We start from the raw sequence: 12,693 nt of genomic DNA on the forward strand, positions 1-12,693 counted from the left end.
TGCTTTATTGAATATACCAAAGCCTTTGGCCATGTGGATCATGACAAACTCTGGAAAATTCTTAAAGAGATGGGAATACCAGACCACCTGACCTGCCTCTTGAGACATATGTATGCAAGTCAGGAAGCAACAGTTAGAACTGAACATGGAACAATAGACTGGTTTCAAATCAGGAAGGGGTACATCAAGGCTGTATACTGTCACCTTGCTTATTTAACTAACTTATATGCAGAGTACATCATGAGAAATGCTGTGCTAGAGGAAGCACAGGCTGGAATCAAGATTGCCGGGAAAAATACCAATAACCTCACATATGCAGATGACACCACCCTTATGGCAGAAAGTGAGGAGGAACTAAAAAGCCTCTTGATGAAAGTGAAAGAGGAGAGTGCAAAAGTTAACACAAGTACTTTGAACTTCAGAAAGGACACTGCAACAGTAATGAAGCAAATATTCATCTTTTCTTTGCCAGTGTTAATGTAAGACAGTAAATAAAAATTAAGATATATCAAGCAAACTCAATCTTTAGGAAAGCTTATCTTTAAACTTCAGTAGCAAATCTAGTGTAATTTTTGAAACCAGCTAACTTTAGGAAGCTTTTAGAATTTTGCACCTGCTTATCGATATTTAGAAATTGAATTAAGAGAGTCTATCTGCAAACTGGGATATAGGTCATAGCTCAGAGTGGCTTCTGTCTTTTGTTGGCTTGCTAATTTGGGCAATTCATCCCCAGCCAGCCTTTGGATTTGTAACATAAAAACTCATCATTGATTCAGTCTCCTTGATTGGCTACTCAGGTGCTTGTGGGAACTAGAATGTTGTGATATCACAGTCACAGTTCAGTGTGTAGTTCACAGAGCTGCTAAAGGAATCCTAAAATGCAAATCTGATCATTACCCCTTTTCTTTCCCCAGCATCCTTCACCAGATAAGGGACTTTCTTGTCTGTCCATAACAGTGTCAAACTCTTCTGACATTCAGGCTGACAGCAGTTTGGCCCCTGCTTCCCTCTTCAGACCCATCTCCTACTTTTCCTGTACCACAGACCAACACTTGATTCTTAAAATGCCTTCCTTTGCAAATGCTGACAAACTGATTCCCAGAGAACCATGTGAACTTACCTACTTAACAATCTTTCAAAGCAATTTTTATATTATACATTGAATTTTGTACATATGAATTAGTTACTTCGATTTGAAATAACATTCAGAAGTGCTTATTTTGTATCAGCTGTTTTCTTTATGAATTATATTTATGGAAATGATATATCATTAACATTTCTTGTTTAAGGAATATAGTAGTATCCCTGGAGGGACAGTGACAGTGAAACATGGAATTTCTAGATGGAAGTGGATTAAATATTAAAATTAATGTACATATTGCATAATTTTAAAATAACATTTCTTCTACTGTTGTTCTTACCTACTTATCTAATTTGAAAGTTTGTGTTCTAATAATTTGTAGATTTTTATATTCTTAAATAACAATTTTTTCCTGTAACATTTGGCTTTGGCCATTTTTTGTGTATGTAGTTAAAGATATAATTTGAAATATTTAATAATTGAGTCCTTAAATGGAAATTTATTTATTTGATACGATTTAAGATTAGGACCATTAGATCTTTAAAAATAATTAAGAAATAGGATCTCTCAGCTAATTATTTTAACGATTTTTTAAATGCAGGTACAGCCATAGTGCCGAAGTTCAGGTGCGACTTCAGTTCTTAACTTGTGTCTTTTCAACTCTGGGATCACCTGATCATTTCAGTAAGTTTTTAAATCAATATTTTAATAAGTTTTTAGATCTTCATTGATTCTTGAAAGAATCAATTGAATGTACTCATGCCTGTAGATTTCTGTGGTGATCAAATTATTCTCAGTACTAAACGTCCTATCTGTGTATGGCAATAGCAACTTGTCCCTGACATGTTCTTGTTTCAATCTCTGAATGTGTCGGTTTCTTAATGAGTGAATGACTTATTGCATGAACAAAATATTTGGGATAGGAGAACATATCATGTTAGAGTGACTGTTTTTCTTTTTTTTAACTTTTGGTTAATAGAATATTCCTTTCACTCCAGTTGGAAACAGCCACTGTCTGTATATTATATCAGGGCTAATCTTATCCCAGATTTGTTGATTTCATAGGTGACAGAAATTTGGAGACACATTTAATTTAGATGAATCTCAAACTCAATTTCATTAATAATTACTCTTAAAAAACAGAGAAATTGGTCTGGTATAGTAAGAGTATGAACCATTTCTAAATCCACATGCAAGATATCCTCACAAGAAAGGAGAAAGGTCGATTTCCTTTGGCCAGAGCACCTTTCCTCTTGCTGGACTGACACTCCACATGCCTTGTTTTCTGTATGTCTGTGTCAACAACCTCATCTATTAGAAGGACATTCTTTTTTTTAGCTGTGGTTAATGTCAAACTGCTGGGTGAGTGTTTTGCTAGCCTGAGAGATGTCTTCATGACTCTTTAAGTCCATATCTATGCTTGAGGTATGCCTTGTGTTTATTGTACTGTTTTAAGTCTGTAATTTCTTTTAAGTCAAGGTGTTTGTAATGAATATCACTAACATTACGATAACATTATGATACCAGTAGATTTCAAAATGAAGACACCTGTTTTTGATAGAAAACCCCTGTTTCATGTTACTGGGTCATTTATCACACCCATATGATTCAGGATATACAAGAAATAATATAAAATATTAAAAAAATCTTTATACATGGAGAAATCAAAATCAGATATTTTCAATATAAATTCACATGACCATTGTTTCATGTTTGTTGAATATAGATTTTCATTGGAAAAAGTTAATCATTTTTTTCAGTATTTGAATAACGAGTTATTTATTTTGCTGCTCCTGTTCCATTAAACACAGAATATGTTCTTTTTGTGTGGGCTTTAAATAGCTACTGCACATTTAAAATCATGTTTGAACTTATCCCGTATCATAATTGTACTTCTCTAACTGGTACAGTTTCTTTCAAGTATAATATGGTTACTCCAAAGTTATAGATTTTTTAAAAAGATTCTTACCTATCTTCATTTATCTCTTCTTAACTACTTACTGTGTTTAAGTTATACACTAAAGGTTGTTCCTAGTGTTTTTATATTGGCTCTCAGGGGCACAGGTTTTTAGAATGAATAAGACACACATTAACTATTTCTATGAGAAACTGATTGGATACATTTTGTATACATTTTTTGCCTCAATCTCTTCAACTGATACTGCTATTAGGTAAATATTTTCTGAGGTGGTTTTGGATCTCATCTACTTTTTGGAGTAGGGGGAGGGTCGCGAGTGGTTTCTTTTTTTGGGGAAGGAATAATATTTCTTTTTATTCTTGGTTCCACATTTCAAAAATTTCATTATCTGTATTTTGAATTAAAAGAGTTGAGAAAGGTCACTTTTTCCCTTTATATCTCAAATCAACTTTTAGTAAGTTTCAGATGCAAAACAAGAGGTATACCACATTTATTTTAACAATGTTATTTACTATTCCCTGTTCTTAAAGTGTTCTAGAAATCAGTGGGTGATATGGGCTAACACCATCTTGATAATATCAAGTATTGGCAGAGTTTGTAGCAGGGAAAGCCTTTGCTTGTTGAATGGAAGTGGTATCATAAAACTGAGTAACTGATAATATTTCGATTTTGCATTTGGTTGGAACTTGATCTGCTTCCAGCTAGTTGATCACTTGGAATATGTGGACTGTACACTAAGTTTTTAGTTCTTCTGTGATTTTCTTGTTGCTTCTGGATTTCACATATTTTTAATTTGTTTTACAGATCAGTCTTTTTTCTTTGGAATAAACCAGTGTGGATAAGGAAGACCAAAAGGGAATTAATAAGTGTTAAGATTGATTAAGATTGGTTTTAAGGTTTTGGTGCATATTTTGAAGACATTTTCACAGAACATATATTGCTCTAAAGTTAGGGTTAAAGCAAAACTTCCCATTAGGAGAATTCAGAGGATAATATTCTCTCAGGAGAAAGTAAGCATCCGAAGATTTCCTCTCCCAGGCATATTCCCTCAGACACTGAGACTACAGCCATCCAATACATGGGGACAGGCAGAAAGAGGAGACTTCAAAAGTCAACTATATTTCAATAGCCAGTTTTTGGCAGGTCTGGCAATGAGATCTTTCCATTTTTCTCTGTTCTTTGTGATGTATGTAAGAGTGAGTAGCTGCAATAGTGATTCTGGCTGTTGTCTAAAGAAGTTCTGACACAATGTCTCAGTGTTACATATCATGTATATCCCACTTACAGCTGTTTTATTGAGCGCTTTCTCTTCCACAGAGGCTAGTTTGTCTCCTTTGTTTCCTTTTCTGCCTGAGAGAGCCTGTAGTTTCTTTATTGGCCTGTTTTGCGTGGAATTAGTTGCTACTACCATAAGAATCATAATGAAGAGAGCCATTTTTATCTTGGAGATAAACCAACAGGCTCCAATGGATTCCCCTAGCTGTGTGGTTGGAATTATCATTGATGGCTAAAAATAATAGCTCTTGATTGGAGGGGTCCAAGGGTTCAGGCAACATGGTGATCTCTGCTGGGTTGCCAGTGCACTTGATAAACTGAGTGACTTCGGGGCTAATGAAGCAGACATGGTCAGAGCAGTCATGAAACTGACTATTGGCAAAGTACGCAAAGGCAAACCCAGTAACATGAACGTTGAGCCAGCTTGGAGGATCCAGTATGAGACAAATGACTGCCACAGTAGACTGTCCATGTAACTCAAGATGACTGGGTCTACCTTGTACCTACCAGGGCTGCTCAGAAATTCCAGAAGTTGCTTTGGACCTCACCACCCCAACCAGCCTCCAAGCAGCTCCATACTGGCCGGAAAAAGGATGGGGGTGGTGGTTACTTAAGACTCTATCATCTTCTCAATGCCTTCTGATTTCTGGGGAATAAGCCCATGCTCTTGAATCCCTTATGGTATACTTTAGAAATCCCTGTGATAATTTTATTCTACGCTTTTGGATTGCCTCACTTATCAGAGTTGTGATTGCCCTAATGCCTTTTCTTTGATTCTGAATAGTTCTGATTCCTTCTGACACACTTTAGAATTGTCTAATACTTGGGTCAAAGTATTAATACCATACAGATTCTGTCTGATTTCAGTGGTTTCTTAGCTAATTGTTTCCAGTGATGTGTTGCTCTTCTGTTTTAGGTAGTCAGTTCCTTTTTGTTTTATTAATTGTAAGGATCCCTTTTTTCATAGTTTACAAAAATGATGCTTATTGGCATTTATTGTTTATCTCCTATGTGCATAGAATTAGCTTTGAATATGGTATCCACTGTATTCTTTACCCTTAAACCTTAGAACTGACTTAACTTTTTGGGGATTACTTCCTTTTAATCATGTTTGCTATAATACAGTGATTGTTGATGTCTTAAAGAAAATGACTTTCCAGAACAAATGTGTCTCGTAGGATACTATCCCATATAAGTCTTGTTTTTTTAAGATGATTTATCTTTGGAGTATATTTAACTACATTTGAAAGCATAAATTATATGAAGTCTCTACGAAACAGTTTTCATAAAATGCTGTGAAGTATCTCCTTTGTATTTCTGTATATATTGGTGCTTCTAGTATATTTAATTAGGATGAAAATGTTGCATGTACCAGGATTTAAAATTTGTAATTTTATCTAGGGTTAAGTTTGGAGCAAGTTGATATTTTATGGCATTGTTTAGTAGAAGATTCTGAATGTTATGATGATGCACTCCATTGGTTTTTAAATCAAGTTCGAAGTAAAGATCAACATGCTATGGGAATGGAAACCTACAAACATCTTTTCCTGGAGAAGGTAATTTTATTTCTTGACTGTTTGTATTGTTTTTCTGTATTTCCTTTTTCTCTCTTGAAATGTAAACTGTAATGTTCATTTTTTCCTCTTTTGAAATATTTTAATTAAAAAAAAAGTTTTTTAATATTTATTTTGGTTGGGTCTTCATTGCTGCCTGGGGCTTTCTCTCGTGATGAGAGGGGGTTAACTCTCAGTGCCAGGGCTTCTCATTGCAGGGGTTTCTCTTGTTGCAAAGCATGTGTAGCCATGTGGGCTCATTGCCTCGCGGCATGTGGAATCTCTCTAAGTTAGGAATCGAACCTGTTGCATTGCAAGGCAGATTCTTAACCACTGGACCACCAGAGAAGCCCTGGAATTCTTTTTTAAAAAGATAAATATACTGCTTCTCTGCAGTCCTTGTATAATTTTTGCCACTTAGATGTTGCTTTAGTTTTGTGCTCTACAATGTTTGTATATCTAAATGAATACTTAATTTTTAGATTTACAAAAATGTTATGTTCCTTAGCTAAAGTACTTAAACTAACAGTAAGTATAACTCTTGGTGAACAGTAATAAGAGGTGTGTGGGGAGGTTTGTTATATTTATTTTAAAATCATTAGTAACATTGTGTTTCAGTATTTGAGGGGTGGTACCACACCTACTGTGTGAGAGCCCTATTCTGCAATTTTTAATTAAATGGTATGGTTTTAGCCAGTCTTCTGGCAGATATAAGCTAATGTTCAGATTTGTTGATTTCTGGGGGGGAGGGCATTTGTAGGAAGGGCTGTCATGATGTGTATTAAAGATATACATCTATCCAATTTTTATTTTTATTTATAAGATGCTGCATTTGGTTCAGTAGGTAATTTTCTATTTAGATTTAAAACTTTGATAATAAAGCAATACACTTTATTTTTTATATGCTGATTTTTGAGATTATAAAGGCTCTAGAAAGTCTCTGTGGTAAACTTGAGTTCATACGAATGAGTTTTGATAATAGAAACTAAATCACTTAATAGATTCACGACAAAGCTACAAACAAGTCTTCAGTTATCTTAATTTCAAGCTCTGACTTATACAAAACCTGTGTATTTATCTATATGTTGTAAATGTGTCTGGTGTAACTATATAATAACTAATAAAAATTTTAAATTTCCTCTGGTTTGGGTCTATAATACATCTCAAAAATGGAAGCACATATCAGCAGGTTTCAGTTAAAATCTCAGTTGTTACATTTTCCTATTCAGTGTTTTCAGTAAACTAGATTTGTTAACTTAAATGTGTTATGTTAAATCTAATAAAATGAAATCTGCTAAATTAATTATCACACATAAGCTACCTTGACAGCTTTTTTTTTTTTTTTTTTTTAAAGATGCCCCAGCTAAAACCTGAAACAATTAGCATGACTGGCTTAAACCTGTTTCAGCATCTCTGTAACTTGGCTCGACTGGCTACCAGTGCCTATGATGGTGGTTCAAACTCTGAGGTATGAATTGAGATTTGTCCTTTTCTTGGGTCAGCTTGTGGAATTTCTTTTGTTGTTTCTCAAATTAGATTACTACCAAGCATTGAATTTATTGATTCTGCAGACTTTTATTCTGAAGTCTTAAGAAGCTTTATCTTTTGGGTTTTAAAAGTTTTATGAAGCAAATATGGTAATTTTTATTACTGAAAATAATCTTGTTGTGCATAATGGAAACTTGTGATACACACTTCAAGCTGTGAAACAAATAAGTCACAAAGATGTAACGTCCACATAGGGAATATAATCAATAATATTGTAACAACTTCATATGGTGCTGGATGGTAACTGATTTTATTTACAGTAATCTTTTCATAATGTATGAAAATCACTGTGCTGTATACCTGAAACTGATAGAAGATTGTGTGTTAGTATAACCGAAGTAACATAATTTACTGTATGTTCCTTGGTTAATAAAGGATTTTGTTGAGTAGAAGTTTGATTTATCAAAAATCTGTTTTTCAGGCCTTTTTTGTGGCCAAACTTTTAGTTGCTGTTGGGCAACTTCAGAGTTCCTTTCGGTAACTTCTCTTCTGGAATGGAATATACCTAAATCATTAGTGACCATGAGGCATGATCAGTTCATTAGCTGAAGACTGTCACAGATTGCTAGTCTTATTTCTGGCTCTTATTTGGCTAGGTTGGATGACTGCGAGTTTTTGTTGAATGCATTATATATTCCTAGGCTCACCAAACATAGACTGTTGTTTGAAAGTCTTGCTTATTGGACATTTCAGTTTATTAATGATAGCTCTGATTCATGCTATCTGCACTCCACTTATATTTTTCATTAATTTTCTTTAGAGATTGAGTTGTGTTATAGAGAGAAAAGTAAACTGTTGTAAAATCTATGTGGTACAGATAACTGTAATTGTATTTAGAGCAAGTAGTTGTATATTGCTTTCATAGTATCTTCCTACCTTCTTTCCTTGTTTGAATAGTGTTTTTGTTTACTTATTTCTGTTTTTAATGTTCTGGTTCAAGCTCTTACTTTGATAGCACTATGAAAAGTTTTAATTTGGTGATTTCAGACGGTTGGACAGATCTGATTTACCTAAAAGGTCACACTCTAATTTTGAGATAATACTGCTTTTTAAGTAGATGACATGAACACTAAAGCTATTCTGTCACATACCAGAAGGTATCTTTTCTTCACCCTAGTTACAGTTTTTGAGAACTTCCACTGTATACTTTTTCTATAATTTTCAGTGAAAACTTTTTTTTCATCTCATAGTTTAAGTCATAAGTTTAATTATCAGTTTCAGTTAGTGAAGCTTTTTAATTTTCTGTGAATACCTGAAATCAGTGACTTTCAGAATAAGTTGAATGAAAGCATGTTATGTTAACATGTTATGCTAATAATTATGTCAGTTGTTATTCCTTTGTAGCATGTTTTGAGGACTTGACTTTTTCTCACTGTGTAGTTATAACTTCTGAGTTAAATGTTATACGCATACATGGATGATTTGTAAGTAGGTATTTTTATAACTAGTACAGGTATATTTCAGAAGTTGAAGAAATTTCCAAGGTTTTTATCATTAGGAATTGCCTTTTGAATACTTTATAAAATACTAAAACTCTCTGATATTGAATGCCTCTTAAATTTGTAGCTTTGGTCTTTAGTTAACCATTGTTTGACAGTTAACATTTATAGATGGCATATTCTTGTTTCTTAGCTTTGTGGTATGGACCAATTTTGGGGCATTGCTTTAAGAGCACAGTCTGGTGATGTCAGTCGAGCAGCTATCCAGTATATTAACTCCTATTATATTAATGGTGAGTGATTTGAATTACTATCTGGTAGGTAATTTTTATCTAAGTATTTTTCTTAGGTATAATTGATATCTCTTTAATACAGCTAAATAAGAATATAAGGTTGATAATACATATCTAAACATCTGACTTTTTAGGTAAAACGGGTTTGGAGAAGGAGCAAGAATTTATTAGTAAGTGTATGGAGAGTCTTATGATAGCTTCTAGCAGTCTTGAACAGGAATCACACTCAAGTCTCACTGTTATAGAAAGAGGACTCCTTATGCTGAAGACACACCTGGAAGCATTTAGGAGAAGGTAATTTTTTAAAACCTCATTATTAGAATGAATTTTAGGCATTAAAAAAAAAAATTGCTGATATGTCCAAAAGTATTCTTAAAACTAAAGGTTTTCTTGGGGGCAGCTAGAAAACATAACTTACCGAAAGTGAAGAGTTAGTAATAGAAGTAATTTTTATTCATGATATGTACCATTTCATCGTGGAATCAGCAATATAGGTTCCTGGTAAATACCACAGAGCTTTAAATATCATAAGACTCTGAGAAGATGTGCATGAATAAAAATCTCTAGACAGAATTCCATCTCTAAGAAAGTATTACTATGATTGAAATGGCAGAACACCACTACCAAAAAAGTTTTCACTGAAACTCTGACCAGGAACATCAGATAATCTCTCATAGTTGAATCAAGTTGAGTCATTTGTTTCATTTGCTGTTTTTTTTTCTTCCTGGACTAGGAGACAGTATTTTAATTTTGAATTTCCATTTACCATGGAAACATGATCAAAAAATTCTGTGTTAATGAATATCTATATAATTAATTTAGACATACCCTGTGTAATACAGAAATAAAGCAAATTAACATTTATGAATATATCGACTGAATTAAAAGGTGAGTAGATAGTTTTAATTAAGAAATTCTGTTTGTTAAAAATCATGAGTAAATGTAAAAGTACAAAGAACTGTTGAAAAAAATTGTTAAAACTTATTTCAACTTCCAAGCTCAGTTTGATAATGAAAACCTATACCATTTATATATATTGACCTCTGTTTAAAATGTCAGAAAATACTTAATAAAGATTTTCTACACATTCCTTATAAATAACATGGCTCTGTGATTTAAAACATTTAGACTTTGCAAAATTCCTTATTTTGATTACGATTGTAAATTGTAGAAATTCTACTTAAATAATTCCTTGTGTTTTTAAAGAATGTGTAAGGGAAGTCTTGAGTCTTTTTCAACAGAAACTTCACACTGCCTCATAATTTTTATCACTTTAAAAGCTAAAAATAAAAAAGCAAATGTGGTATGTCTTATTCAAATTAATAAAAAGTTAATACATACTCATTATAAAATCCAGATACTACATTAAGATAATACTAAAGAAAATCAGAGTCTCTATAATCTACCCTTTCCTATCAGATATTTATTGTTAATGATAACAGTACATCGTCTTCTAAAATTTTCTATGTGCTGCAGGGTCTACAAACAGCAAACCAAAACAGTCCTGTTGGTTCAAGCCCTTAGTCCTCATGCAGCGTTAACTCATGTTTTTAAAATAGGTGTTTATTTAAGTCTTTTAAAACAAGTTTTTCCTAGGATTCCTGTGTTGCATTTTATCAGTTTAGTGAATTTTAGTTCAAAAGTTCCTTCTCAGGTGTACAAACTTTTTCAAACTGAAGAAAATTGATTATTATAACATCCTTAATAGAAACCTTTGTATTTGTTTATGTTTTCCTCTAAAAGTTAATCTTGGTGCTAAATAATTTATATAAATACTTTTTGGGTGGCAAGTAAATAATCTAGGAAACAATTGAATATTCAAAAACTGAGAGCTAGTTTTAAAAAATTATATAGGAATTTTCAAGCAAATCCTTGTGTAGTATCATACAGTTTCAGGTGCTTAATGTGCTTAGTGCTACTCCTAATTAAAAATTGCCTAACATTTATAAAATGAAAACATAAAGTAAATATTGTGTTTATTCCTTATATTAAAAGAGTAAATAAAAATGTCTTTTTAAAAGATTACTGTTTCTAATTTAAAATTGCCTAAACATTTTTATGAAAATATAAAGTAATTATTGTACTTATATATTGCTTATTATTAAAGGAGTAAATAAAAATGTCTTTTTCAAAGGATATTCTTTTTTAAAAGAGATAAGGTTATAATCTTAACAGTGGTTCTCAACTAGAAATGATTTTGTTTCTCTGAGAACATTAGGTAATTCCTGGAGACATTTTTGATTATCACAGCTTAAGGGAGAAGAGAAGGCAATGTTATTGGTATATATATAGTAGATAGACTACCAGACATCGGTAGTGCACCAGATTACCCCCTCATTACTTAAGAATTATCAGGCTCCAAAAGATTAATTACTCATTTGCTCATAGAAGGTGAACATTGGATCACATCTTGGAAATCAAGTACATTTATTTGCTTACTTGTTCTTTTATTCCAGAATTGCTGATTAGTTTAGACATTGATATTTTATTTTCTTAAATAAATTGAGGTACCCTGGATCCTGTCTTCAACTGAAAATCAGAAAATTAATATTTAGTGTTCATGCTTAATTGCCTGTCTCCTTTGACATATTAATCTTTATCATTCATTTTACGATTTTAGCAGTCATGGAATCGGCTCTCAAAAGTTGTTAGGCTGGTTAACATGTATTTACTGCAATACAGTTCTCTCTTTGAAAAATCTTTCCTAATACCTTTTTTCTTGCTTTGAAAATAGGATTGACAGCTTGCCATTTCACTTACTGAATTAATTAGTTCCTTTAAATTCCTCCTGCCTCTGCTACTCCCCAGTCCTCCCTTCATCTTGTTAAAAACAAACAAACAAAAAACACCCCATAATATTCTTAATGGGCCCTTTTTTTTTTTTTGTAATTTTTCTTGGAAAGTAATTTTTAAGGCACCCTTAACTATATTTACACATTTGAGTTTGATTCAATATCATGAATCCAAACTTAAATTTAATGTTGTAAATTGTAATGTATTGGACCCTTTTGTGGGCTCTTTTATTTTGTAAAATAGCAAAAACTTCTGTAACATTAAAATAGTTTAAAATGATATCCTTCCTGTATGTGGTTTTTGTGTTTTAGGTTTGCGTATCATCTCAGACAGTGGCAAATTGAAGGCACGGGTATTAGTAGTCATTTGAAAGCACTGAGTGACAAACAGTCCCTGCCGCTGAGGGTTGTATGCCAGCCAGCTGGACTTCCTGACAAGGTAGTTACATAGTTTTAGTTTCCAAATTAATAACATTTCCCAGTTCAAATATATGTTCTTTTTGTATTTTTAAATTGGTTGCATCTCATATTTCAGATGACTATTGAAATGTATCCTAGTGACCAGGTAGCAGATCTTAGGGCTGAAGTAACTCATTGGTATGAAAATTTACAGAAAGAACAAATAAATCAACAAGCTCAGCTTCAGGAGTTTGGTCAAAGCAGCCGAAAAGGAGAGTTTCCTGGTAAGTCCATTAGTTCAAATTTTTCTATTTTCTAGGTTCTATCATATATTGACTTCAAACCTTTACTTCTTTAAATAAAGACTATGAGCCGTGTTCTTGACTCCTCCCCTC

At 32.9% G+C, this 12,693-nt stretch overlaps 1 protein-coding gene and 1 pseudogene across 6 annotated transcripts in view; one reads left to right on the forward strand and one right to left on the reverse strand.

Moving 5' to 3' along the window:
* The window catches only part of USP34 (ubiquitin specific peptidase 34), a 230,355-nt gene that overhangs the window by 119,603 nt on the left and 98,059 nt on the right, over positions 1–12,693 (forward strand). For 4 of the 6 annotated variants that reach the window (XM_015094329.4, XM_042246016.2, XM_042246018.2 and 1 more), the window contains 7 exons: positions 1,683–1,765; positions 5,676–5,830; positions 7,182–7,295; positions 9,008–9,107; positions 9,242–9,401; positions 12,212–12,338; positions 12,435–12,582. In XM_015094329.4, coding sequence (XP_014949815.2) covers positions 1,683–1,765; positions 5,676–5,830; positions 7,182–7,295; positions 9,008–9,107; positions 9,242–9,401; positions 12,212–12,338; positions 12,435–12,582 — 887 coding nt within the window. The remainder of the gene's footprint in view (positions 1–1,682; positions 1,766–5,675; positions 5,831–7,181; positions 7,296–9,007; positions 9,108–9,241; positions 9,402–12,211; positions 12,339–12,434; positions 12,583–12,693) is intronic. The other 2 variants (XM_042246017.2, XM_060412083.1) reach the window with 1 other exon arrangement.
* LOC105612745 (sentrin-specific protease 8-like) lies at positions 4,111–4,937 on the reverse strand (annotated as a pseudogene).

This window comes from Ovis aries, chromosome 3 (genome assembly GCF_016772045.2).
Source record: "Ovis aries strain OAR_USU_Benz2616 breed Rambouillet chromosome 3, ARS-UI_Ramb_v3.0, whole genome shotgun sequence".
Lineage (NCBI taxonomy): Eukaryota > Metazoa > Chordata > Mammalia > Artiodactyla > Bovidae > Ovis > Ovis aries.